The 27894-nt window shown below is 46.0% G+C and overlaps 1 protein-coding gene across 1 annotated transcript; it reads right to left on the bottom strand.

Annotated features, from left to right (window-relative positions):
- Nucleotides 1–1430: 1430 nt before the first annotated feature.
- Nucleotides 1431–27689, bottom strand: C3H19orf38 (chromosome 3 C19orf38 homolog). The gene is made up of 8 exons (XM_063123623.1): nucleotides 27644–27689; nucleotides 18738–19043; nucleotides 15411–15470; nucleotides 13369–13461; nucleotides 10226–10250; nucleotides 9215–9258; nucleotides 8657–8694; nucleotides 1431–1481 (listed from the first exon to the last, which is right to left on the bottom strand). The coding sequence occupies exons 1-8, from the start codon at nucleotides 27687–27689 to the stop codon at nucleotides 1464–1466; spliced, it is 630 nt and encodes a 209-aa protein (XP_062979693.1). The 3' UTR covers nucleotides 1431–1463.
- Nucleotides 27690–27894: the final 205 nt, after the last annotated feature.

Genomic DNA, 27894 nt, shown 5'->3' with positions numbered 1-27894 from the left:
CCAGATTCTGGCTGGACATCAGAAAAAACTTCCTGACTGTTAGAGCAGTACGACAATGGAACCAGTGACCTAGGGAGGTTGTGGGCTCTCCCACACTAGAGGCCTTCAAGAGGCAGCTGGACAACCATCTGTCAGGGATGCTTTAGGGTGGATTCCTGCATTGAGCAGGGGGTTGGACTCAATGGCCTTGTAGGCCCCTTCCAGCTCTGCTATTCTATGATTCTATGACTTTAATATTAAATATTTGCATTTCAGTAAACTTTTAGTGGGAATTTCTGTGCTTGAATAAAATTTCTGCTTCAGTTGTGACATTGTCCACATACCAACCTTTCACCTTAGTGTCAGGCAGAGCAATCATATACTCACACAGAGACTAGAGATATGCTGCAAATGAAGTATGCAATGGAATACTGGAGAGTTCCATTTACATTGCCTTTTTCTTGTGTGTGTTTGCGCATGTGTGTGCATGTGCATTTTTGGAACAAATATGCCTGACATGCTTCCAACGTTAAATATCCCTTATATACATATATCTCAGAATGTGTGTATGCTTATACACGTGTGCAAAGAGGTAATCCCTAGGTTTAAATCCCTTTATAATAAAATTCCCTGGGTAACCTTGAGTTGGTCACTTCTTTCTCTCTGCCTAACCTATCCCACAGGGCTGTTGCTAGGATAAAAAGAAAGCACAGAATAAAAATGAAACACATAAGACAGCAGTTAAAAGGAGAAGACAGAAGGAGCTCTGCTTGTCTCTGTTCTCTGGCCTGGCCTTGGCCCAACTGCGGCCACTCTAGCGGCATTTGCTAAACACCACCGTGCTTCAGTGTGCACTTGCTCCATGGAAAGGAGACACATTCTAACTTCCAGTGGAGTGACAGCAAATGCACATGGTCCAGCAAGGCTCCTCTGGAGAGAGGTAGCTCCCATCCCAAGCAAATCAACTGAGCAGCATTGTTCTTGGTATCTGTCTCTACCTGGGGGGCCTCACTTTGACCACTGGACCCTTGTCTAGCAGAAGGCCTGGCAGCTGTGGCCCTGAAAGCTAGCTTATGGCACTGTGAGCCGCCTAAATAAACCCATACATTCCTGTTGTTGTCCTGGTGTGGTGGTCAGGATGGCCCTCCCCAACATATTTGCTGGAACAGAAATGCTTTGGATCAAACCACAAGACACAGATAGTCTTCACTTCATGATTTGGAGGATAGATAGGTTTCCATGTTGTAATTTTTACTTGGTCAGAAAAGACCTTTTTAAGAATTTACATTGAAACTGGATGCATCATCAAGTTGTTTGGCCCTTTCTGTTTGTCTTCATGAGGTAGGTAAGTATTACTGCAGCAATTCTTAACAGCAGGAATCTGAGGTGCTAAGGAAGGAGGAGCAAGGCTGAAGAACGCAGGTTCAGGGGCTCTGCTGCCCCCACTGTTGCACCACTCAGCTTCAGGTGTCCTGGTGACATCACTAGACCACGCTCACCTCCTACCAAGGCAAACAAACAGAATTTAAATCCAAGAAGCACTCCAAAAGAATGGCACTCTTTAGCCATTGGATTCAAAGCTGAGGCACAAACACTGTCATGTCTAACCCTACCGCCCTTGTTTGGGGAGAAGGTGTTTCAGAATCAGATTCAGACCTAGAGGAGGAGGCGCCAGACACCAGCCAGCCTGTACCAGTGGGGGAGGTAGCTCTCACGGGCGACTCACCAGCTGGGAGTCAGCCCTCTCCAGAGCTTATCTCCTCAAGGCCAAATCCTACACACTCAGTGGGAAGTGAGCCTTCTTCTGGAGGAGAGCGTCCCGGAAGCTAAAACACACGGAGCGGAAGGAAGGTGTGAGAAAGTCGGTCCGACCAGGATTGTGCCAGAACCTGCCTCCACACCAGGCTCTCTGAAGTTACGGGCATTTGGGAAGAGGCTTCCTTTTCTCCTTGATCGGACAATTGTCTTGCTTACTTTGCATAGTTTTGCCTAGGGGGAAGTTTCCAAGAGATTAGCTTCTTTTCAGGTAGAAGAGATGTTTGTTGCTTAATAAAAGTTTTGTGGATTACCTAGCAGGCCTCGTCATTTGCCTCCCATCGAAAGCAGGAGTTTTCTGAGAAACATGACAAACACCAGGCTTCATCACTAGATGCTGGCACACCACAGCCTACGGACTAGGAAAGAGCTAAATCTCCATGGTCCTTCCAGGCCAATTTTTGTGGAGTTCTTCAGTCCAGGATCCTGTAATTCAGCACTCAACAGATTATGACATTCCCAAATAATCTTGTCACTCTGTGCTAGATAGAGCAAATGTGTGTAAACAACGAGGTCTGGTACATTGTTTGCATAATTCATTATATGAGGAATTAACAGTGCAATCCTGCACATGTCTACTCAGAAGTAAGTCCCATCGTAAATGGCAAAAGCTGGAATTTCTCCTTGTAGAATGATAGGTTTATACTTGCTGTGAATGAGAGGAGCAACAATTATCTTCCATTTTGCTCCATCCCCGCTGTTGGGGATTCGTGTCCAAAGTCCTGGGGCATATTTGTGGGAGATTTGAGAACACAGGTGTTAGATCATTGTCCTGTTGTCATATCTATGGGACACTGTTCTTGAATAATGAGGGATTGCTGCTTGTGCTCGATTCTCCATTGTGCTCATTGCTAAGTGCCCATTTGCCATAACTCACCACCACCAGTTTCCCTCTTGTAGACTTATACCTCTATAGTTGGGTAAGGAGAGTGATTTAGCATCTCTTGCCACTTATTTGTAAGTGAACTGTGCTTTTCCCCCTCCTGTTTAATTGTCCACTGTTGGCTTCTGGCTATGTACAAAGAAAAGGAGTCTTGTAAAATCAGACCATTGAAAAAATAATAATTAAAAAATTATCTAGAAAACAGCAGCACTTGAACAACAAATAAAACTGATAATCTCCTGATAAAAGCAGCAAGAGTGAGAAGGAACTAAACATTTTTGTAAACAGAATGATCTTAATGTATATGGAGACGGTGAGCAGGAATGTCTCCAGGTAGGCTACTCCATAGATAAGAAAAAGGTCTGCTCCACTAGGGTGACCAACTGTCAGGATTTCCCCGGATTTGTCCTGGTTTTTGTTCTTTCCATGGTGTCAGGGGGGATTTTCTATAATTTTCAATAATGTCCTGGAATGACACACCTTCCCCTTTAAGGCTGCCATTAGCATGGCAGGAGGGAATGACATGCTTTCTTGAGGCACATCATTCCCCCACCCCGAGCTCCAATTGAGGTCTTAAAGGGGAAAGTGGGTCATTCGTGGACATTATAGAAAAGGCCCCAATTGGAGTGGATGGTGGTGGTACAGAATGAAATCCTTTCCCCTCCTCCACTCCAATCGGGTTCTTTAAGGTGGCGGGGGAATAACGTACTTTCTGCAGGACTCAGAAAGCTGCTTCCCCCCACACATACACTAGGTGTCCTCTTTTTTGGTTTCCCAAATATGGTCACCCTATGCTCCACACACTAATAAATTTTACTTCTCAAATAGAAGATGTGCCTGATAGAGTCTCACCCACAGAACAGAGGAAAAAAGGAAAATACTAATACTCTAGTGAGTGCCAGGTATTCATAAAGTATGTGTGAGGCCCAAGCACTGTACTTGGGCTAAGAGGTCACCTAGGACTCCCAGCACAGGCTGCAAGAACATTGCTAGGAAGGAAAATTTGATGCTGAATTGTAGGTCATGCTTGAAGATCTTTATGAAAACATTTTACTATATCTCTAGGAGGCATCCAGATCTTGGATGCTTCCAGACGAGGCTTTTATGACGCTGTCACCCTGCCTCATTCACAGAAGTTTACTGGGGGTCCAGATATTGTTATGTTCTACTCCTAAACCTCCTGTGTTTTCTCACCTCTTCTGTCTTTTCTCTTCCTGCAGAAAATATTAAGAAAGAAAAGGCAGAACAGCTGCATAATATTATTATTTATTTATTTATTATACTTATATACCGCTCCCATAGCCAGGGCTCTCTGGGCGGTTTACAGAAATTCTAAAATTGAGATAAAAACAAGAATACAAAATTTAAAACTCTAAAACACAGTACATACACACATAGAGCATTAAAAACCAATTAAAAACTAAACATGTGGGTAATTAGGATGTGCCGCCATATGCCTGGGCAAAGAGGAAAGTCTTAACCTGGCGCCGGAAAGATAGCAGCGTTGGTGCCAGGCGAGCCTCGTCAGGGAGATCATTCCACAGTCTGGGGGCCACCACCAAAAAGGCCCTATCCCTTGTTGCCACACTCCGAGCCTCTCTCGGAGTAGGCACCCGGAGGAGTATCTACTCACCCGGAGGAGTGAGGAGGAGTGTCTACCCGGAGGAGCATAAGGAGCCCCATCACATCTAGGCAGAAACGCGCGGCTTCCGTCACTTCTCTGTCGTGGCTCCGATGTCGCTCCCTGAAAACAGGAAGTAACGAGGCCCATTCAGTCCGGCAGGAGAGAGCAGCAAGCGGACTTTTTCTGGGGGGGTTGCAGTGCAAGGAAGGCCAGAAGGAGTGGAAGACGCGCAAGAGGCAGACGATGTCATGTGAGCAATTCGTGAGAGCCCAGTAACAAGCGTGCAGTAAAATGCTCGTCGGATGGAGCTCAAGGTCTTCCAGATGGTAGCACTAGGAGCCCCCTGTCTGGAAGCATCCATTTTGAGATGTTGCTGGAGCCAACCAAGGCCTTCTCTATAAGAGAAAGAGAAAGTATGTCCTTGTGCAACTCTTGTAGCTTTAGAGATGGTGAGATGTGTGCCTCTCTTTGAGAGGCATACTCTCTCAAGCACAACAAGTCCCAGAGTTCGTTAGCTCTTGCAGCTATCTTCTGTGTGCGGGGTGAAGCCAACAGGAATGGCAACAGGAGGGACGGGCAACCACCATAATAATCAAGGACTTTGTGAGTCCAGGGACACTGGGAAGGAGTCTGCTGCTGGTAGGACTTACAGTCACCAGAATATGCAAATAAATTATTGGTCTCCAAATCGCATATAAGAACTGTCGTGAGATCCGGGAAAGAGGGAATAATGGTGCTGTTCCCATGTAACAACAGCCTATGCGTTGTTACAAACTGGGGAGAGGCAACGAGTGGGGTACAGCAGGGCTCAGTCCTGGGCCCAGTGCTCCTCAACATTTTTATGAATGATTTGGACGAGGAGGTGCAGGGAACGCTGATCAAATTTGCAGATGACACAAAATTGGGTGGGATAGCTAATACCCTGGAAGACAGAAACAAACTTCACAGTGATCTTGATAGGCTGGAGTGCTGGGCTGAAAACAACAGGATGAAATTTAATAGGGATAAATGCCAAGTTCTACATTTGGGAAATAGAAACCAAAGGCACAGTTACAAGATGGGGGATACTTGGCTCAGCAACACTACAAACGAGAAGGATCTTGGAATTGTTGTAGATCGCAAGCTGAATATGAGCCAACAGTGCGATATGGCTGCAAGAAAGGCCAATGCTATTTTGGGCTGCATTAATAGAAGTATAGCTTCCAAATCACGTGAGGTACTGGTTTCTCTCTATTCGGCCCTGGTTAGGCCTCATCTAGAGTATTGCGTCCAGTTCTGGGCTCCACAATTCAAGAAGGACGCAGACAAGCTGGAGCGTGTTCAGAAGAGGGCAACCAGGATGATCAGGGGTCTGGAAACAAAGCCCTATGAAGAGAGACTGAAAGAACTGGGCATGTTTAGCCTGGAGAAGAGAAGATTGAGGGGAGACATGAGAGCACTCTTCAAATACTTAAAAGGTTGTCACACAGAGGAGGGCCAGGATCTCTTCTCGATCCTCCCAGAGTGCAGGACACGGAATAACGGGCTCAAGTTAAAGGAAGCCAGATTCCAGCTGGACATCAGGAAAAACGTCCTGACTGTTAGAGCAGTGCGACAATGGAACCAGTTCCCTAGGGAGGTTGTGGGCTCTCCCACACTAGAGGCCTTCAAGAGGCAGCTGGACAAGCATCTGTCGGGGATGCTTTAGGGTGGATTCCTGCATTGAGCAGGGGGTTGGACTCAATGGCCTTGTAAGCCCCTTCCAACTCTGCTATTCTATGATTCTATGATTCTATACAGTCCATGGACTGTTGGAGATGAGTGGGAGAGAGTGGGCCTGCAGTCACTTCGGCTTTTAATCAACAGCCTATGATTGGCTCATTCGTAGGTTGTTGACTGTGACCTGTGAACCCAGACCAATGGTTGTTTGAGGGCTAAACAACACAATGGTTAACCCAACACCAAACTATGGGTTAGCATAGGGTTGTAGGTTGTTGAGTAAAAGCAGATGTTGTGGACGCATGGGAGGCAGTGCTCTCTCGCTCGCTCTCCAGTTTGCTTAAATCATGGGTTGTCATTACAAACCAGGTCAATGTTCTACACATGCATAATGAATAAGTAATATAGGTCATACTGCCAACTCTGGCTATAAATAAAAAATTATGCAGGCCAATATGTAAGGCACTTAAGCAAAGGGAACTAAAATAAACTAAAGGAGACTAATAAATCACCCAATTGTTCAAAACAGAAAAGGGATGTGGGTGTGGGGGAGAAGGCCTTATATACCTGGGGGGAATCCGCACGTCGTACGGAGACCGCTTCTAAGCGACCCCAGTGCGGCGTGAAAGCGAGCGTGTAACTTGCCTTTGGAAGAGCCGACGAAGAGACGTCTTTGCCACAGCCGCCGCCACCGACAGACCTCCTTGCCAAGCGGCGAGGAGAGCTCGGCTGAAGAAGGCAGGGTTGAGAGCGGAAGAAGCTCTCCACCCCACCTTCTTCCCCCGAGCTCTCCGTCCCAGCCGGCGAGGAGGTCTGTGGGTGGCGGTGGCAGCGGCGGGAAGGACGTCTCTTCATCGGCTCTTCCAAAGGCCAGTTACACGATCGCTTTCACGCCGCACTGGGGTCGCTTAGAAGCAATCTCGGTACGACGTGCGGATTCCCCCCTGTACTGGGCCCAGAGAAATTATGCTTGAGCACCGTACACACGATGATAACAGCACTATATTGTTACCAGGTGAAGAAAGAATACTGTGCTAGCAGAGACTCAGCAGTAGCCCCCTTAGCTGGACCATAGGAAGAGCGTGCCTGGTAAACCAGCTTGCGTGTCTGTCTAGCCACGGCAGTACAGGTGTGGCTGCAATTTCAGTCTCTTCTTGGGAAGGAACTGCTGGGAGCAGGAAGTAGAGGTTGAGGCAAAAGGATGTGAGTTCCTTGGATGCTGCAGCCTGGCCTGCACAGATTCTTCCTCATCGAGGCTAACATCTCCTGTGCTAATTGTAGTATCAATCAACAAATGTATTTTCCCCTAAAAAAAAAAACCCTCATGAGACATTCTAAGTTGATCTAGGAAATATAGGAACAGCAGCAATGGGAGCAAAAGACAATGTAATGCAGAAAGTAACAAGCAGATCTACCACATTACACAGAGCAAAATGTATGCAAGATACAAGAGTGATCCATCCACACCAGCAGTTATAGCTAAACTGTGTTAATTTAACTCTTGTGTCTGATTTAATAGAACTGAACTTGCTGATAAATTCCAGGCCAGTAATTTCGCGCCTTTGGAAACTTTTTGTGCTGCAGTTTGGCATTTCACGGCCTTTGGCCTCACTGTTTAGCCACTTTTCCCTCTCTACCCGTGTATACCTGTCAATGGAGGATAAGAAGGCATCCGGGCGAAGTGGGCTTTAGAGCTTATGATGATTAGTCTTTAAGGTTCCAGAGAATTCCTCACTGTGTTTGATCCAGAAATATATCCTGATCTTCCCACTGTTTGTGAAGATAGAGCAAAATACTTGATTGGAGAGACTCAAAGAAAGTGTAAACGGATGTGTCATTTCAATGCTGCTATGATTTCAGTCCTGCTATGCTTCCAGCATAAACGACAAAAATGTTCCTTGTCTCTCCATGGATATACAATTGTATAGACAATGGCATTATTTATGAAGGTTCAGACAGCCATTTTCTATCCACCTCCTACTTCCTTCCAGTACTGCATGCTTGAATTACTCTCGGAGCTGTATTCGTCAGCTTTCCTTCTCCTCCCAACCTAGGGTTGGGGAAATATTCTAGAAATTTATGAAACTAGCAGGAGCATCTTGTTGTCCTCAGAGTATGTGGTTGGTGGTGCTGGGGAGGACCAAGAGAGATGAAGGACCAAAGAGCCTTTAGTTGGAGAAACCCAATGAACTTTGTTTCTGTTGATGTTACGAGAGGAATGACGTGATGGTCGCTGATGGAAGAGACGCAGGAGGTCATTCTGGAGCTCTGAAGGTACAGAAGTCTGGCTTTTCCAGGGAGATGCTGGATGTAAGTCTTTTGCCCCTGGCTGAGGAGTTGCAGGCACCTTGGTTCCCTACAGCTTCTTGGTCTGCTTTCTTGTGGGATAAAAAGGTAAAGATGGAGAGAAATAAATGAGACAAAAGAGACAGGGGCATGAAGCATGAGGAGGGGCTCCACCTATAGTCAAATCACACGGAAACTTCTCTCGCTTGCATTGGGTAGGGCAAGATAGCCCTGCTATACAGCCCCTCTGTGCATGTCTTAGCTGATTCCCAGCCATGGGAGCGGCCTCTTTATAACAGCCCGTGGGCCTTCCTCTATCACTGACTAAAGCAACAGGAACCCTATCCCTGAAACATGGTGTGATAACTTACCACCGAAACAGTGAACAAGCTGTTATCAAAAGATGTCTCTGTGGAATAAACAGTGTGAATAAAGTTACTGAGTTACACCAACATCTAAACAGATGCAGCCTTTATAAACGGTCAGGCAGCACTGGTAATATCTTCCCTTCTGCCTGCAGCCTGTGGTCCACGTCTCAGGAGTCTTCTGCCTAAAGCAATGGTCTCAGCCTGCTGTCTCCTTTCCAGCTAGCTTCTTGGGCCCTGCTGGGAAACCTCTAACACATGGATACAAGGCTGAGCTTCTGACCTCCGAGCTGGAAACATCCCAGAGACAGGACTGCCAGTGGCCCTGCTGGCTCTGGGCAGCCAATTATCACACCCAAAAGAGAAAGTGGGGGGTATTCTCCCCACCTCCCTCACACACTTTCCTTTGAGGCCAGCTTCCCTCTTAGGAAGGGAGAGACTAGCAGCCATCTCTTTTTCCAACAAGGCAGATGCATTGCTGTCTGTACACCGCAGAGCCTGCTCTGACCAGTAAGAGGCACAGGTTTTGAGTGAGGACAATCTCCAGAACCAAAATTAATTTACCTGTTGTGGGGTAGCTTGTTTCTGTCCAGCAGGATTCCAGCTCCCTAAGCAAACAAGGAGAATATGTTGCAATCCTACAATAACTGTCATCTGTTACAAAGAAAGCTGTCAGGGTTACTGTCCACATGAGCCCCTTGCTGAAGTGGTACAGGTGAGGGGGGTTGGCTTGCCCTTTCACGTACCAGGGCAAGGTTCGTATTCTGGCAGGGTTTTATAGAAAAATCGACTAAACAACCCTGTCCTTTATGGGCCGGATCTACACTACTGCTTTAAAGTGCTATAAAACTGTTATAAAGCACTTTAAAGCAGTAGTGTAGATCCGGCCATGGAGTGTGGCTGCTGCCATCAGCAAGAGCGCTTCACTTATAGCCATTCCTCAGCATCCTTTTGCTGGGGGAAACGCTTTTCACAGCAAGCCTTTCAGCAGAAGCAGCCAGAAGGGGAAAAGCTATTCCCTACCCACCTGCCCTCCGCCCCCACACAACTATTCCTTCTCCGTGAGCCCCTGCCAAAGGAAGTGAGGCAGGTGGCTACTAGGAGGAGGGCTTTCTCTGCTGTGGCACCCCGGTTGTGGAATGAGCTCCCCAGAGAGGTCCGCCTGGCGCCTACACTGTACTCCTTTCGTCGCCAGCTGAAGACCTTTTTATTCACTCAGTATTTTAACACTTAATTTTAACTCAAATTTAAATTATACTGTTTTAACTCTGTATTTTAACCTTATATCAATTGTGCTGCGTGGTTTTATCCTGGTTGTGCTTTTTATATTGTATTTTGTATTTGTATTTTTAACTTGTTGGTTGTTTTATGATGGTTTTAATTTTTGTGAACCGCCCAGAGAGCTTCGGCTATTGGGCGGTATATAAATGTAATAAATAAATAAATAAATAAATAAATATTTTCTGCTCCAACCCAACAGTTGTCTGGTTAACCCCAGCCTTGGAGGACACTGGGAATATTTCACGTTGACCACCATTTTTGGGAAATGCATATGTGAGGATGAGGTTCTCTCACCTTTTCTTCTTTCTTCTTTCTTTAACTGGTTAAAAAAAAGAAAGAAAGAAGGGTTTGTCAGAAAGGGAAAAGCGTTCATAACTTTATCAGGTACACTGAGGCCCAAGGTTTGGCATGTCGAGTTAAGGGATGCAAATAGCAAGGACAGAGCAGGTAAGCAACGATCTGTGAGCCCTGGACACGCCTCACTCTTTAAGGGCACTGCTCCAACATGCAGCTGCTCTGATTCTGCCTCTGTTTCACTGTCATTCCAGCTTGCTGCCCTATGCCCTACTTCTGCCGTATGTCCCCCAGCCTTCCAAATCAACAGCAATTACAGAATACCTATTTTTGACCTTGGTGTATTATAGAGCTCCATCACACCAGCGATTTATCACACACTCACCATGCCTGGTATGCAGTTTTGCAGCCCAGTACTCACATGACGTCATCCCTGTTCTGCACTCATTTCGCCTCTTTCCCTCCATTTTTCGTTTCATTTTGGAGTGGGGAAAGTCTGCTTTTTTCCCCCTCCATGTGAAATAAATGCTCTACTCCCTCCCATGTATAATAATAATAATAATAATAATAATAATAATAATAATATTTATTTGTTACCCGCCTCTTCCTCTGGATCGAGGCGGGGTACAACACAATGAAAAACAACATAAAATACATAAAACTAATTCAAACTTTAAAACCAGTGCATCATTAAAAGCGGCACACCATTAAAAAAGGCACCTTAATATTTATTGATTTATATAGCACCACCAATGGCGGGGTGCTATCAGTATGCTGATGACACCCAAATATATTTCTCTATGCCTTTGACAACAGCGTCAGCTAAGGATAGTGTGTCTCCTCTGAATGAATGCTTAGAGGCGGTAATGGGCTGGTTGAGGAAAAGCAAACTGAAGCTGAATCCAGACAAGATGGAGGTGCTTCCTGTCAAGGGCTCTGACCTAGGTTTGGAGGTGTGTCGCCCAGTTCTGGATGGGGTTACACTCCCTCTGCGTTTTCAGCTTGGGGGTGCTTCTGGATCCGTCGCTCCAAATGACAGCCCAGATAGATGCGACGGCCAGGAGTGCCTACTATCAGCTTCAGCTGATACGCCAGCTGCGCCCCTTCCTAGAGTCGGAAGACCTCAAGACGGTAGCGTACGCGCTGGTAACTTCGAGGCTCAACTTCTGCAATGCGCTCTACATAGGGCTACCTTCCTGCCTAGTCCGGAAACTTCAACTACCCTATTTCTTCGATTCTAAGGCGCACTTTTTTCCCCATATAAACATCTCTAAAAATGGGGTGCGTCTTAGAATCGCAGGTATGTCTTAGGTTTTTTTTTTTCTGTTGGTGGTACTGAAATTAGTGTGCGTCTTACAATCGATGGCATCTTACAATTGAAGAAATACGGTAGTTCAAAATATGGCAGCCAGGCTGGTCACCGGTGCAGATAGGGGTGACCACATTACACGAGTTTTAAAATCTCTTCACTGGCTGCTGATTAGTTTCTGGGCAAAGTATGAAGTGTTGGTTATCACCTTTAAAGCCCTGCAAGGTTTGGGTCCAGGCTACCTGCGGGATCGCCTTCTCCCGTACAATCCGCCCCACACACTCAGGTCCTCTGGGAAGAATTTACTCCAGCCAACAAAAACAAGGCTGACAACTATTACCCAGAGGACCTTTTCTTCTGCCGCTCCGAGTTTGTGGAATGGCTTGCCGGGAGAGATTCGTCAACTTAACAGTCTTCCGGCTTACATTTCATGTATTGCTGTCCTTGCATTCTGTTGGGGGCGTGAGTGTCTAAGAGCAGGTCTTGCTGACAAAAGAGGAGGACGGGGTGGTTCTCCGCTCAACCATGAAGGGGGAGGGAGAGAGGTCCCATTTAACTCTTATGTTCTTACTCCTGAGTAGGCATGACCAAAGGTACGTTTTTACCTTAAAAGAAATGTGAAAAATGCACTGGGACAGGAGCGGTGGTGGTTCACCCCCACACTTCCCTAGAGCTGTGAAGCATCGCAGTTAAAAACTTGCTTTGTTTTAGAACTGGAGCAAGGCACTGGCACGCCCGGTACCCGAGCTGCAGTGCCCATCCATTCCTCTTCCCCACTCCAAGCTGCATCAACTGCTTTTCATAGAAAAGTGCGGCCCACCCCAGTTTTCGCTCCCAAATGCAGTAACTGCCTCTAGTTTGACAGCTATCAAACTGGAAGTGGTTACTGCATCTGGGGACGAAAAAGTGGGGGGCATGCACTTCTCCATGAAAAAGAGTTGCTGGGGACTTGGGCAAGTGGTGTTTTTATTTTCAAGACACTCCCAAGGTTCAGGGAACTCTTTGAACCTTGGGCATAACCCTGCTAAGAGGGCGATCTCCATCCTGTTTCCCCACCTGTCAATGGTCAAAGGCCGTCACACCAGCTTCTATACAGTCTAGGCTTGCCTATTGCCTTGAATGTTTGGCAGATCAAATATACAAGAGTCCAGGCAAGGCAAGCCTGTATATTTCTGACACTCCAAGTTTTGTACTTGTGCAACTCTGAAAATGCAATTTTAAAAAGTGGGGCTAGGAAAATGTGAACGTACATTGTCCAGGGCCGGGAAAATGCAGGGGGGGTGGGGAATTCCTGACCCCTGGTTCATGAACAGAGTTGCAGACACAAGATGAATTCTGCCACCAAGTCCCCAAGGATATTGGGTGGAGCCATATGGATGACTGAGGGGGAAGTGTGATGTAGTGGCTAGAGTGTCAGACTGGGAGTTGGGAGATCCGGGCTCTAGTCCCTACTCGGCCACGGAAGCCCATTGGGTGACTTTGGGCCAGTCACAGACTCTCAACCCAACCTACCTCACAGGGTTATTGTGGTGAGGATAGAATGGAGAGGAGGAAGAGGATTATGTGTGCCGTCTTGGGTTCCTTGCAGGAAAAAGGGCAGGATATAAATGCAAAAATAAATAAATAGAATAAGTGGGAGGAAACAACCGATATGGCAACCCCAAATGTCTATCAAGCGCACAAACTACACACCCACGATGGGTTGTGGTGTTATGCAAATGCAGCCAGTGAAACAGTGTCAGGAAGAAGGTCCTAGAAGACTCCATCCTAGACATTATCTACACTGGTAAATAGAGAGAGGATAGAAAAATAATTGTTTCCGCCTTCAACGTACAACGCCCAATTGCTATCACGGCCACCACCAGGATCATCACCAGAAGCAGTACTCCAGTCACGCTCAGGGCTGTGGGGAGAACCCAGGCTGGACCTGCAAATGGAAGCAGGAGGTCAGCTGCATTTAAGGCAAGACAGCTACCCTTTCTTTTCCTGGGTAGAATCAGAGAAACGGCGGTGGGAGAACATTCTTACTCAGTTTGAACAACACAAAAAACAACAATGGGTTAAGCAGTCAGTGGTTGGTCATTGTGTTGTCTGTTGGGACTTTTTCACAGCATGGCTGGTTATTTGGCTGAAATAACCAACACAAATAACCAAGGCTGGGCAGAGTTGTTTATTTTAACAACTGTTAGTTATGGTGTCGTTTGTCGGGCACCGTTGACTATTTCGTCGCACACAGTTGGTTATTTTCGGCAGCTACAGAGTCTCCAGGCAAGAGGGACCAAGGTGGCAGCTGCTGCCCTAGTCCAGTTGGCAGAACTCACAATGGCTGATGGGATACCAGCGGGAGGACTGAGGGGGGGAGAGAGGGGGGATCTGTGTCCATCAAGCACACTGTTGACTAATAGTCAACTCAACGCTGGCCTTAATCCACACCACAACTGATTACAATCATGTTATGTACGGAGTACCCCCTCGATAATCAACCGTGGAGTTACTATTAACCCACCATTGACTATTGCGTTGTCCGAATGCAGCCTCTCTCTTCTCTCCCCTCTGATGGCAGCCACTTACACTTCACCAAAAGGAGGAAACGCCGATTTGCGTAATATTTGCTCACACTAATTTATTTATAATTTATTTATTTATTAATTACATTTCTATACCGCCCAATAGCTGGAGCTATTCAAATTTAGATTCAAATATAGAAACTGTATATTTAAATAGCGATACAATATCTCTCACCCTAGTGGGGAAGACTGACCAGATGACTTGGTCAGCCTGTGGTCCAGGTGCGAAGTGTTGATGGGCAGCTCAAGGCCCCCTGTTGCTCTCCCTTCGTATGGTCCTTTATTTTTAAACTGGACTTGGACTGGACATCCCTTCAAATAGAGGGCTGTCCTCTGTTTGACACTGGCTACACTCCCGAATCCTGCCCCACACAGACTCAGCAAAGTGCCCCCAAGTGTTAAGGCTTTCCACCGGATCTTTCTTGCTCCTTTTCTCCATCTTTCTGCAGTGACTGCTCTCAACGCTGCTTCCCAAACACTTGCTGGTTATGTTCTTTTCTGAGTTTAGGCCCTATGCTATAAATAAAAATCCAATAAATAAATAGAATCATAGAATAGCAGAGTTGGAAGGGACCAACAAGGCCATCGCGTCCAACCCCCTGCTCAATGCAGGAATCCACCCTAAAGCATCCCCGACAGATGGTTGTCCAGCTGCCTCTTGAAGGCCTCGAGTGTGGGAGAGCCCACAACCTCCCTAGGTAACTGGTTCCATTGTCGTACTGCTCTAACAGTCAGGAAGTTTTTCCTGATGTCCAGCTGGAATCTGGCCTCCTTTAACTTGAGCCCGTTATTTAGGGTGACCATATTTGGGAAACCAAAAAAGAGGACACCTAGTGTGCGTGTTGGGAAGCAGCTTTCTGAGTCCTGCAGAAAGTACGTTATTCCCCCGCCACCTTAAAGAACCCGATTGGAGTGGAGGAGGGGAAAGGATTTCATTCTGCACCACCACCATCCACTCCAATTGGGGCCTTTTCTATAATGTCCACGAATGACCCACTTTCCCCTTTAAGACCTCAATTGGAGCTCGGGGTGGGGGAATGACGTGCCTCAAGAAAGCATGTCACTCCCTCCTGCCATGCTAATGGCAGCCTTAAAGAGGAAGGTGTGTCATTCCAGGACATTATTGAAAATTATAGAAAATCCCCCCTGACACCATGGAAAGAACAAAAACCAGGACAAATCCGGGGAAATCCTGACAGTTGGTCACCCTACCGTTATTCCGTGTTCTGCACTCTGGGAGGATTGAGAAGAGATCTTGGCCCTCCTCTGTATGACAACCTTTTAAGTATTTGAAGAATATGTTGCTCACCGTTTGAGCCAGAGCTTGTTGGAAGACTTGTTGGAGGAGGCGAGGGGATCAAGCTGGGCGCTGAAACAAAAAGAGAAATGAATGGGCAGCTTTTTCTTTTTGAGAAGAATGTACAAACGTAAAATAAAAAGTGGGTTTGCTAAAGATCATTCCCCCGCCCCCAGCAAGAGCCAAGCAGATCTGTAGAATCCCAAAGAATCCCAAACATCCCCAAGTGGGATCTGTCTGAATAAATCTTCCCTTTTTATACCTTTGGATAATGAAGTCACTTATTTATAGTTCTTTTATAATTAGTGTTTATATTTAGTTGCCTTGAATAGTTTTATTTAATTTATATTTGGTATTAGTTTTCGTTGTTTTGCTAAACTTTTGTGCTGGAAATCTAATCTTGCTTTCATATATAATAATTCATGCCTAATGACTGATATGCTTCGTCAACTAATCATCATAAAGTGTGAAGGAACATCTAAGGTCCTCCTCTGGGTGCCTACTCCAATGGAAGCTCAGAGGATGGCAAGAGGGGAGAGGGCCTTATCGGTGGTGGCCCCCCAATTATGGAATGATCTCCCCAAAGAGGCTCGCCTGGCACCAATATTGTTATCTTTTTGGCGGCAGGTCAAGACTTTTCTCTTCTCCCAGGCATTTAACAGCATATGATGAGTTTTTAACTGATCCGAGAATATTTGTTTTAAATGGATATAGTGGTTTTAAATTTTGTATATCTGTTTTTAATGTTCATTTTTTAACTTTTCTAAACTGCCCAGAGAGCTTCAGCTATGAGGTAGTATATAAATGTAATAAATTAATAAATAATAAATAAATAAATAAAGGAACATGCCATTTGTTTCCCAAAAATTAAAAATATATTATAAAGTAAAAAAAAATGATGAAAAAAGTAATTGATAGCATTGCAACTGTTAAAACACAACCAGGGAAAAGCTTGTTAGGACATTTTAAACACTGGGAGAGATGCCCGGTAGGTACTTCAAGAAAAACAAAAATTTAACAGTTTGCTCAGTTGGTAAAAGATATATTCAATTTGGAGTGAGTTAGTTTGGTTTATTATATTTATATACATTTTTCAGCCCAGTTTGAACCTCAACATGGCTCAAAATTAAAATCCACACAAAAGTAGATAATATAATAAGAGATTCTGAGAGTGCCTTGGACTGCAAGAAGATCCAACCAGTCCATACTCCAGGAAATAAAGCCAGACTGCTCACTTGAGGGAAGGGTATTAAAGGCAAAACTGAAGTACTTTGGCCACATAATGAGAAGACAGGAGACCCTGGAGAAGAGGCTGATGCTAGGGAAAGTGGAAGGCGAAAGGAAGAGGGGCCGACCAAGGGCAAGATGGAGGGAGGATATTCTGGAGGTGACAGACTTGACCTTGGGGGAGCTGGGGGTGGCGACGGCCGACAGAAAGCTCTGGCGTGGGCTGGTCCATGAAGTCACGAAGAGTCGGAATGAATAAACAACAACATGTTGGTGAGGAGAAAGTTTCTTCTGGACCCTGGCCTCAGAGCGGTCCAGTCCACGTTCCGGGCTCTTCTCTCCCAAGGGAAGGGACAAAAGGAATTTCAGATGGACTCAGGGACTGGCTGATGGTAAAGACGCCAACCCAGAGGAGCAACCATTCTGTTGATCTCCTTTTCAAAAAGGTACTTGCACACTCATGTGGTACATTGGGGAAGGAGTCGCCCTGTAAATACACCCTTAAAATACTACAGAACTGTGTGTGCGCTGCCAGGGCGTGGTGTGGTGAAAAAGAATCTTATGTGAGTGTCTCAGGGTGCTTCCAGACAAGGCTTCTAATCATGCAATTGCCCTGCCTCGTTCATGGCATTTCACATTGCCTTCCAGTTGTATCTCTTTCATATTTTCCCATTGTGTCCGCCATCATTTTTCTTCCTACAAAAAATCTAATAGGTATCCTGACAGTTCCACAACCACGCTATTTACTGATGGTGGCAGTAGCAACAGCAATGGCTATAGAGCTGGGGTAAGGGTTATGCTTAATGCAGCGCTCACAGTGTGTAGCTTGAGCGCTGGTAAAAGCAGCACAATTTGGAATGAAAATGTGTGTGTGTGTGTGTGTGTGTGTGTTTGTTCCCCATATGGCTTGAGCAAAGGAACAGCCACCTACGATTTTTTCCATTAATGTTCTACAGGTTTCTGTTTAACTCTAGAGCGAATCTACACGTCGTACTGAAGGCGCCTGCGTGCGCCTCCAGTGCACCGTCAAAACGATGGTGTAGACGGAGAAAGAAGAGATGGAGGAGGAGGAGGCTGGGGAACCGGCCGCGTCCTTGCCGCCTCCGCCGCCTCCCCGCCGGCCTCCTGCTGCCGGGGTAAGAGCCACCCGGGTTGGAGAGCTCGGCTTCCGCCGAGCTCTCCGACCTGGGTGGCTCTTACCCCGGCAGCAGGAGGCGGCGGTAAGGACGTGGCCGGTTCCCCAGCCTCCTCCTCCTCCGTCTCTTCCTCCGCCTCTTCTTTTGCCGTCTACACCATCGTTTTGACGGCGCACTGGAGGCGCACGCAGGCGCCTTCAGTACGACGTGTAGATTCCCTCCAAGTCCCCCTTCTTATTAAGAAGAGTAAAAAAAAGATAGCAGAAAAAGAAGACGTATGTTTATGCTTTTAAATTTTTGTATATTTGTTTTCAACTTTTGTAAAACCGCTCAGAGAGCTTTGGCTATGGGGCAGTATATAAATGTAATAAATGTAATAAATAAATAAATAAATAAATAAATGTGTTGTGTGGGGATGAGGTGGACGGGAATCAGAGTAGGGTATGCAAAAAAGCATAGGTTTAGCCAATGCTTGTTCCAGGTTGTGGTGAGCCCTCAGGCAAGAAGACGCCCTCAGTCAACGGGCTTACTCCCTCCCTCAACCACCTCCTCTTTGCTGGTGCCCTCCTGTTGCCCGTTCATTTGCCGTCCTTTTCTGGGCATAAACTACACGGGTCTTTGCCTCGTGCCAAAAAAAGGCAATAAAGTCGGCATCAGGTGAGCTTCCCTGGGAGAGCATTCCCTAAATAGGGTGCCACAATCAAGAAGCCCCCCTTTTTTTTTACAAGTGAAACTGTGTTGAAACATTTTGTTGTTCCTTCATTAAAACTTGGTGATGCCACAAGGGAGAAGATAAAGCTGATTTAGGGATAAAGTTGCCAGTTGGCCACGCCTGGCTTCCGTTGCGAGTGAACGCATGCCTCTCCCGTTCGTGCCATCCATAGTCTACACACATGTTAGGATGAGAGTCATCGCATCCAAACAGAGCCACTGCAACCCATTCCCATCCCGCCAAAACGAGCTCAAAAAGACTTACTTGTCATTGTAATCTCCAGGATGTAGCTGAGTTCAGAGCGCTGCCATTGGCTCCCGTTCAACAGGCGATATTGGCACCTGTATTGGCCACCGTCACTGGTAGTGCCATTCTCCAGAAGAAAGGTAACATGATGGTGTGTCTCTGCAGCAGGGAGAGTCTGCGCTGGCTGAGATTGGTCCCCTTTGAACAAATCAAACCAGGCATCCGTGTAGGCCCTGGGCGCCCAACATGATATCTGGATGGATTCTCCTTCATCAAACTGGTAAATAAGTGGAGCGGGAAATAGGCTGGAAACCACCAAAGAGCCTGAAACAATGCAATGCACATAGTGAAGAGATGGAGCTTCATAACACCACTGGGTTTAAAATGCTTTAAAATAAGGTATCTATTGCTAATCTTTTCTACAGCTAATATTTTCTACAGCACGATTAGCTACAGATATTCACTGAGAGGTGAGCCCTGAGAGCGGCTGCGAGGCAAGGGGCCTGAAAGGGGTGTGGCCTGATTGCCGATTGTTGTCAGCTGCCCAGTGAGCTCATTCTGCTTCCTGACTCCAAGCAGAGCAGAAGCAGAGAAGAGCAGCTGGCCCAGCTGAACTAGAAGCTAGAAAAGGAAGCAAGCTCTCAGAGAGCAAGCAATCAGAATGTACAAACAGGAGTTTGACAGAGGGAGTGTAGGGGAAGAGGAGACCAAGGCAAGGAGGAAAAGAGAGGCATCAAGGAAATCTAGGAGGCTGCCAATTCAAACAGACTGGGAGCGCACAGTGTGCTCCTGAGAAGTGAGTCCTGAGAGCGGCTGCTGAGCCGAGGGGCCTGAAAAGGGTGTGGCCTGATTGCTGATTGTTGTCAGCCTCCCAGTGAGCGCATTCTGCTTCCTGACTCCAAGCAGAGCAGAAGCAGAGAAGAGCAGCTGGCCCAGCTGACCTAGAAGCTAGAAAAGGAAGCCAGCTCCCAGAAAGCGAGCTAACAGGGTGAGCAAACAGGAGTTTGACAAGGGAGTTCAGCAGGGGAGGTCAAGGGTGAGGTCTCTAACAAAAAACCCAAACAAAAACAACAACAACAAAAACCAAAAAAAAATCTTTTTCTTCTCTTAAGACATACTCATATAGTTGAGCACCTTCAGAGAAGACAGGAGAAAGCACAGGAAATTCCACTATAATCAGAAAGGAAAAAACCAAAACAGAAATAGACAATATGAACGGAAAGGAGTCTCTAGCGGTGGTGACCTGCAAAGTGGGTGCAATGTACGTGTTCCTGCTTGAGATTGACATGGCGTACACCTGCAACAAGTGCAAGCTGTTTGCAATATTGGAAGAAAAAGTGAGAGGACTTGAGCGGCGAGTGTCCACCCTCCAAGGAATAAGAGAAGTCGAGGAGTTCTTAGAGAGAACGGTGGAACTGTAGCCTAGCTACAGTTATCCATGCTCTGATAACCTCTTGTTTGGATTACTGCAATGCATTATACATGGGGCTGCCTTTGAAAAGGGTCCGGAAATTTCAGCTGGTACAAAACAGGGCAGCACGGTTACTAACAGGGACTGGCCGACAAGACCACATCACGCCAGTCCTTTTCCAGCTTCATTGGCTGCCGGTCCAGGTCCGGGCCCGATTCAAAGTGCTGGAATTAACATTTAAAGCCCTAAACGGCTTAAGGCCGGGCTATCTGAAGGAAGCCTCCTTCTGTATGTACCTGCCTGGACCCTAAGGTCACCCTCAGGGGTCCTTCTCCATGAGCCCCTGCCAAAGGAAGTGAGGCAGGTGGCTACCAGGAGGAGCAGGGCCTTCTCTGCTGTGGCACCCCGGCTGTGGAATGAGCTCCCTAAGGAGTTTCACTTGGCACCTATGTTATATGCCTTTAGACGCCAGGTGAAGACCTTTTTATTTTCTCAGTATTGTAACACCTAATTTAACTTAAATATAAACTTTGCTGTTAATTCTGTATTTTAATCTATATCCATTTCTGCTGTGTGGTTTTATCCTGGTTGTGCTTTTTATATTGTATTTTGTATTTGTATTTTTAGACTGCTGGTTGTTTTATTATGCTTTTCGTGGTTTTAATTTTTGTGAACCACCAAGAGAGCTTCAGCTATTGGGCGGTATAAAAATGTAATAAATAAATAAATAAATAAAATAAACTGCAGCAGCAACAAGAAGCACACGAGATTGAAGAGCAACAGCCAGCTGAAGCAGAAGTGGAGTATGCTGAGGGGAGGAAAGCCAATGAAGAGGAAACTCCCTGGAAAAGAGTGACAGTTAGGAGCAGAAGAACTAGAAGGCATTCTGCACTGGTGGAACCATTAGAGTTATGCAACCGCTTTCAGCTACTGGAGGACAGTCTGCAGAGGAAGAATTACAGAAGACACCAGGCAACAGTGAACAAGAGGCAGAAGGTCGGTCGAACAACAAGAAGAGAAAAGTAGTAATTGTGGGAGACTCCCTGCTGCGTGGGATTGAAACTAAGACTGTGCACGGACCCCTCCGAACCACTTCTTGGCCTGATCCAAAACTTCCGGATCGGGCCCAAACTGCTTTGGGTCGATCCGCTTGTCCTCTGTTCTGCTCCACGGAGCGAGATCCAGAGGGGCAGATCAAGATTTTGCCCCCCCTTCCCTACTTACTTGCCTCTGTGGCGGATGGCGGAGGCAGGTAAGTGGGGAAGGGGGGACAAAATGGGGGCCGATAAGCAAAACTCCCTCCCACCCCCTTACCTGGTTCCGTCGTGGGCTTCAACTGAGGGCCAGGCCTCAAAGCAGCCTGCTTCCACTTTGAAGCCTGACCCCCAGTTGAAGCCTGCGACGGACTGCGACAGAGGCAGGTAAGCCCCCCTCCCCCCTGCTGCCTTACTTGGTTCTGCTGCTGTCGCCACATGGGCGGCGGCGGCGGAGCCAGGTAAGCCAAACTACCCCCGCCCCCTTACCTGTGTCTGTCGCGAGCTTCCATTGAGGCCCCAGCTTCAAGCTGGAAGAGGAGGCTGCGGCCTCTTCTGGCTTGAAGCCGGGGCCTCAATTGAAGCCCACCACGGACACAGGTAAGCCTCCCTGCCTCCTTACCTGGCTCCATCGCCGTCACCGCACGGAATGCGGCAGCGCCAGGTGAGTCCCCCTCCCCCCCACTAACCTGCGTCCGGAGCTCCAGATCGAGGTGAACCACTTCGCCTCAATCTGCAGCTCCCCCGACCTGATCTGTCTCCTCCTTTGTCAGAGGCGAATCAGACCGCTCCGCTATCGCTTCTATGAACCGAAGTGAAGTGAAGCACAGCCCTAATTGAAACCCAAGTATGTCGTGAAGACCCATGGACTCGCCAGGTATGCTGTCTCCCTGGAGCACAGATTAGAGATGTGACTGAAGGGTTGCCAAAGCTCATAAAGCCCACAGACACATACCCTTTTCTTCTCATCCATGTGGGAACAAATGATGCCGCCAAGCGGAGCTACGAAGAAATAATGTCAGACTTTGAAGCTCTGGGAAGGAAACTGAAGAACTTTGTGGCCCAGGTAGTTTTCTCATACATCCTCCCAGTTCTTGGAAGAGGATTAGAAAGGGAAAGAAAAATACTCCGGGTGAACGATTGGCTACGAAGGTGGTGCCGACATGAGAGTTTTGGATTCTGGGACCACGGGCTACGCCACTTGGAAGATGGATTGCTGGCAACAGATGGGTTGCACCTCACAAGGGCTGGAAAGAATCTGTTTGGCCACAACATGAAGAATTTGATCAGGAGGGCTTTAAACTGAATCTTACGGGGGTGGGAGATGTAAACTTCAAGGCAACAATGGATGAAGGCCCATGCACCACAATACAGAGAACAGCTCCAATAGTGCCCCCAAATAGTGTCCACAATAATTAAGGAACAAAGCCAGACTATAAAGTACATGATCTTTGATGTCTATATACTAATGACTAGAGTATGGGAAACAAACAGAATGAACTTGAACTCTTATTACATGAAGGCAAATATGACTTGATAAGTAGAACTGAAACTTGGTGGGATGACTCCCATGACTGGAATATAGCAATTGAAGGATATAACTTGTTCAAAAAGAACAGAAGAAATAGAAAGGGAGGTGGAGTTGCACTGTATGTTAAAAATAGCTATCTCTGCACAGAAATACAGGTGGATGAGACTGGGAGCCCCATCGAGAGCATCTGGATTAAAATAAATGGGGCAAGGAATAAAAAGAACATGATAATCGGAGTCTACTACCGACCACCCAATCAAGGGGAAGAGGAGGAAGAAACTTTTGAGAAACAAATTGCCAGTGTTTCAAGAAAGTCTAATGTAGTACTGATGCTTTTCAACATTTTTTTTAATGATTCGGACAAGGAGGTGCAGGAAATGCTGATCAAATTTGCAGATAACACAAAATTGGGTGCGATAGCTAATACCCTGGAAGACAGAAAGAAACTTCAAAGTGATCTGGATAGGCTGGAGTGCTGGGCTGAAAACAACAGAAGGAAATTTAATAGGGATAAATGCCAAGTTCTACAACATCTAGGAAATAGAAACCAAATGCACAGTTACAAGATGGGGGATACTTGGCTCAGCAATACTACAAACAAGCAGGATCTTGGAATTGTTGTAGATCACAAGCTGAATATGAGCCAACAGTGCGATATGGCTGCAAGAAAGGCAAATGCTATTTTGGCCTGCATTAATAGAAGTATAGCTTCCAAATCGTGTGAGGTACTGGTTCCTCTCTATTCGGCCCTGATTAGGCTTCATCTAGAGTATTGCGTCCAGTTCTGGGCTCCACAATTCAAGAAGGATGCAGACAAGCTGGAGCGTGTTCAGAGGAGGGCAACCAGGATGATCAGGGGTCTGGAAACAAAGCCCTATGAAGAGAGACTGAAAGAACTGGGCATGTTTAGCCTGGAGAAGAGAAGATTGAGGGGAGACATGAGAGCACTCTTCAATTACTTAAAAGGTTGTCACACAGAGGAGGGCCAGGGTCTCTTCTCGATCCTCCCAGAGTGCAGGACACAGAATAACGGGCTCAAGTTACAGGAAGCCAGATTCCAGCTGGACATCAGGAAAAACATCCTGACTGTTAGAGCAGTACGGCAATGAAACCAATGACCTAGGGAGGTTGTGGGCTCTCCCACACTAGAGGCCTTCAAGAGGCAGCTGGACAACCATCTGTCTGGGATGCTTTAGGGTGGATTCCTGCATTGAGCAGGGGGTTGGACTCAATGGCCTTGTTGGCCCCTTCCAACTCTACCATTCTATGGTTTTATGGCACTTTAAAACTTCTCCCCACCCTTTTAAATCAACTCTAGTTGCTTTTCCAAGCTGTTCAAACCACAGCATGTTCTTAATCAGCTATAAATGCTACAGGGGAAAATGTCAAAGAAACCACGTGTTAGCCAAGGTTGATGCATACTCAGCTGTTATTCTAAGGATGCTTCGAAACAGGCTGCTCTTAGCCCTTATGAAACACTCTTCTTCGGCTGTAAGCTACATGTGGAATAACTCACTTTTCACACTTTGGCGAAATAGCACTTTTTCAGTGACCACGTTCACAGTTTGTGGTGGCAGTTTCTGGATTAACCCAGGAATTGTGGAAACAAGCAGAGCGTGTGAGTCACATTCTCTTTGTTTCTGCTTTTAATTAACAACACAGGAACAACCAATGGGCAAATGCTGGGTTAACTCTGTGTTGTTTTAACCCATAAACAACTCAGTGTTCCGGGTTTACACATCAAAAAATTAAAAGTGGAAATGATGAGTGCCCAGCTTGGATGCAAGTAGGAATCCCTACTGTGATATGCAAACCGGGTCTCTAGGCACATCCTTTTAACCTTTTAGGTTGCTTTTTTAAAAATAAACAAACGTTTTCAATATTTGTGCCAAAGCGCTTTCTAAATGTCAGTGCTATTGCACAATTATTTCAACAACTTTGGGAAATGGTTAAAAAGAAAGAAAGAAAGAAATTAATGGAGGAAACATTGTGATCCAATGGCACAAAATGGAAAGACCAGAAAGGCAGAGTGTTGTAATATTTTAAATCAGTATTTCCACTAAAACTTTTTAAAAACATTGCATGAATATTTTACACTTCAATTAATCATCGTAAAACGTGAAGGGGCATGTCATTTATTACCAAAAAATGAAAAATAAAGTATAAAGTTAAAAAAATTATGAAAAATAGGTAATTGGTAGCATTCCAACTGTTGGCACCAGAATCAGTTCAATTTTATCACTATTGGGGTGGGGTGCTCCTGTATGAGGCTTTTAAGGTGCAATCTCCCTGCCTCACTCACAGAATTTTAACATGGAGGGAGTCCAGATGTCATCAACCACTTGTACGCCTCGTGTGCTTTCCTACTGCTTGTTCCATCTTTTTTTCCTACCATGGAAAAACTGTTAAGGAAGAAAAGATGAAATAGCTGCAGCATATGTACCTGCCTGGACCCTAAGGTCATCCTCAGGGGTCCTTCTCCGCGAGCCCCTGCCAAAGGAAGTGAGGCAGGTGGCTACCAGGAGCAGGGCCTTCTCTGCTGTGGCACCCCGGCTGCGGAATGAGCTCCCTAAGGAGGTTTGCTTGGCACCTACATTATATGCTTTTAGACGCCAGGTGAAGACCTTTTTATTTTCCCAACATTTTAACAATCTACGAATACATTTTAACTTGGTGTTTTAAATTTGTAATTTTTCATTGCTGCTGTTTTTATCTGGTTGAGCTTTTATATTGTATTTTATATTATGGTTTTATACTGTCGTTTTATACTTTGAATGGTTTTAATTTTTGTGAACCGCCCAGAGAGCTTTGGCTATTGGGCGGTATAAAAATGCAACAAATAAATCAATAAATCATGCTTTCCGTCTTCCAAATGGAGGGGTCTGGAAATACCCACAATCAATTCTGGGTACAAGTTGTGAATGCTTTTGTCTTCCACTTCCTTCTTTCCTTTAGTACACCTCACTCAGGGTACTTCCAGACAAGGCTTTTATTGTGCAATCGACCTGCCTGAAGCACAGAATTTTAAAGTGGGTGGAGAGGGTGTCACACAACTTCATCTCCTACCAGTAACCCTCTTGTATTTTCCCATGGCATCTTCTATTTTTTTTTTCCTTGCCACAAAAATTCTGTTAAGGAGTGAAGATGGAATAGCTGCACAGTGCCTTTTGATTAGCGGTGCTAGGAGTTGCACCGCTAAATTTCTACCCTTTTGAACTGAGCAATGGAATGGGCCTGGTTTGAACTTAATGGCTGAAAATCCTGGGTTAATTAACCCGCGATTTGTCACGACACATGCCCTAGCATAGTATAGCCACCACAACAGCAGGAGCATAGTATCATAGAATCATAGAATAGCAGAGTTGGAAGGGGCCTACAAGGCCATCGAGTCCAACCCCCTGCTCAATGCAGGAATCCACCCTAAAGCATCCCCGACAGATGCTTGTCCAGCTGCCTCTTGAAGGCCTCTAATGTGGGAGAGCCCACAACCTCCCTAGGTAACTGATTCCATTGTCGCACTGCTCTAACAGTCATGAAGTTTTTCCTGATGTCCAGCTGGAATCTGGCTTCTTTTAACGTGAGCCTGTTATTCCGTGTCCTGCACTCTGGGAGGATCGAGAAGAGATCCTGGCCCTCCTCTGTGTGACAACCCTTTAAGTATTTGAAGAGTGCTATCCTGTCTCCCCTCAATCTTCTCTTCTCCAGGCTAAACATGCCCAGTTCTTTCAGTCTCTCTTCATAGGGCTTTGTTTCCAGACCCCTGATCATCCTGGTTGCCCTCCTCTGAACACGCTCCAGCTTGTCTGCGTCCTTCTTGAATTGTGGAGCCCAGAACTGGACGCAATACTCTAGATAAAGCCTAACCAGAGCTGAATAGAGAGGAACCAGTACCTCACGTCATTTGGAAGCTATACTTCTATTAATGCAGCCCAAAATAGCATTTGCCTTTCTTGCAGCCATATTGCACTGTTGGCTCATATTCAGCTTGCGATCTACAACAATTCCAAGATCCTTCTCTTTGTAGTATTGCTGAGCCAAGTATCCTCCATTCAAGAGGCAGCTGGACAACCATCTGTCAGGGATGCTTTAGGGTGGATTCCTGCATTGAGCAGGGGGTTGGACTCGATGGCCTTGTAGGCCCCTTCCAACTCTGCTATTCTATGATTCTATGATTCTATGATCTTGTAACTGTGCCTTTGGTTTCTATTCCCTAAATGTAGAACTTGGCATTTATCCCTGTTAAATTTCATCCTGTTGTTTCCAGCCCAGCACTCCAGCCTATCAAGATCACTTTGAAGTTTGTTTCTGTCTCCCAGGGTATTAGCTATCCCACCCAATTTTGCGTCATCTGCAAATTTGATCAGCGTTCCCTGCACCTCCTCGTCCAAATCATTAATAAAAATGTTGAAGAGCACTGGGCCCAGGACTGAGACCTGCGGTACCCCACTCGTTGCCTCTCCCCAGTTTGAGAAGGTTCCATTGATAAGTATATTGATCAGCTGAAGTTGTTTCCTGTGAAGACTATCCCAAATTCCAGCCTGATTTATTGTCTTGTGATCTCTATCCTCATTACATGTGAAGTTGTTATTCAGACCATCACCCCCCCTTTCCCTTCCAATCCAATATAACCCCTCCATTCAATAGTTCAAATGACTGATCTCCAAATATATTTTCTTCAGCTTTAGCCCTTCTTTTCTAACAGTGGATCTTCTTGGGATCAAGAAGACCCCCATGATTAAGAAAAACCCTTCCGTTTACTCTGTCTGCTCCAAAGGTTAAAATCTCAATGTAACAGCAATCTTGACAACATGTTTCCTACCATCAGCATCATACAAAAAACCCTGATTAAATTCCCACCATTTAAATCTCTCTCTCTCTCTCTCCTCTTTTGGGAATATCCAGAAAGATCTCACATGTAATACAGGGTAAAAAAGAAGTGAAAACGTACCAGCTAGAAGAAAGAGAATTTTCAGCTCTGTATTACTGCGGAACATCATGCATCTTTTGTAGACAGGCATGGAAAAGGCCAACTGCTTAATCCAAATTCTTTGCAAAATGTGAAAGAACAAAAAGGAGAAGACATTTGCTTAACATGGAGTTTCATCATCAAAGGAGGAAATTGCGATTTCCTGACAAGCAAGACTTTTCCATTTCCTATTGCAAGTAGAACTTTATGGTTTATCTATCAAATGTGTTGTT

The sequence above is a fragment of the Elgaria multicarinata genome, chromosome 3 (genome assembly GCF_023053635.1).
Source record: "Elgaria multicarinata webbii isolate HBS135686 ecotype San Diego chromosome 3, rElgMul1.1.pri, whole genome shotgun sequence".
NCBI classification, from domain to species: Eukaryota; Metazoa; Chordata; class Lepidosauria; order Squamata; family Anguidae; genus Elgaria; species Elgaria multicarinata.
This window is presented reverse-complemented; position numbering and strand designations above follow the sequence as displayed.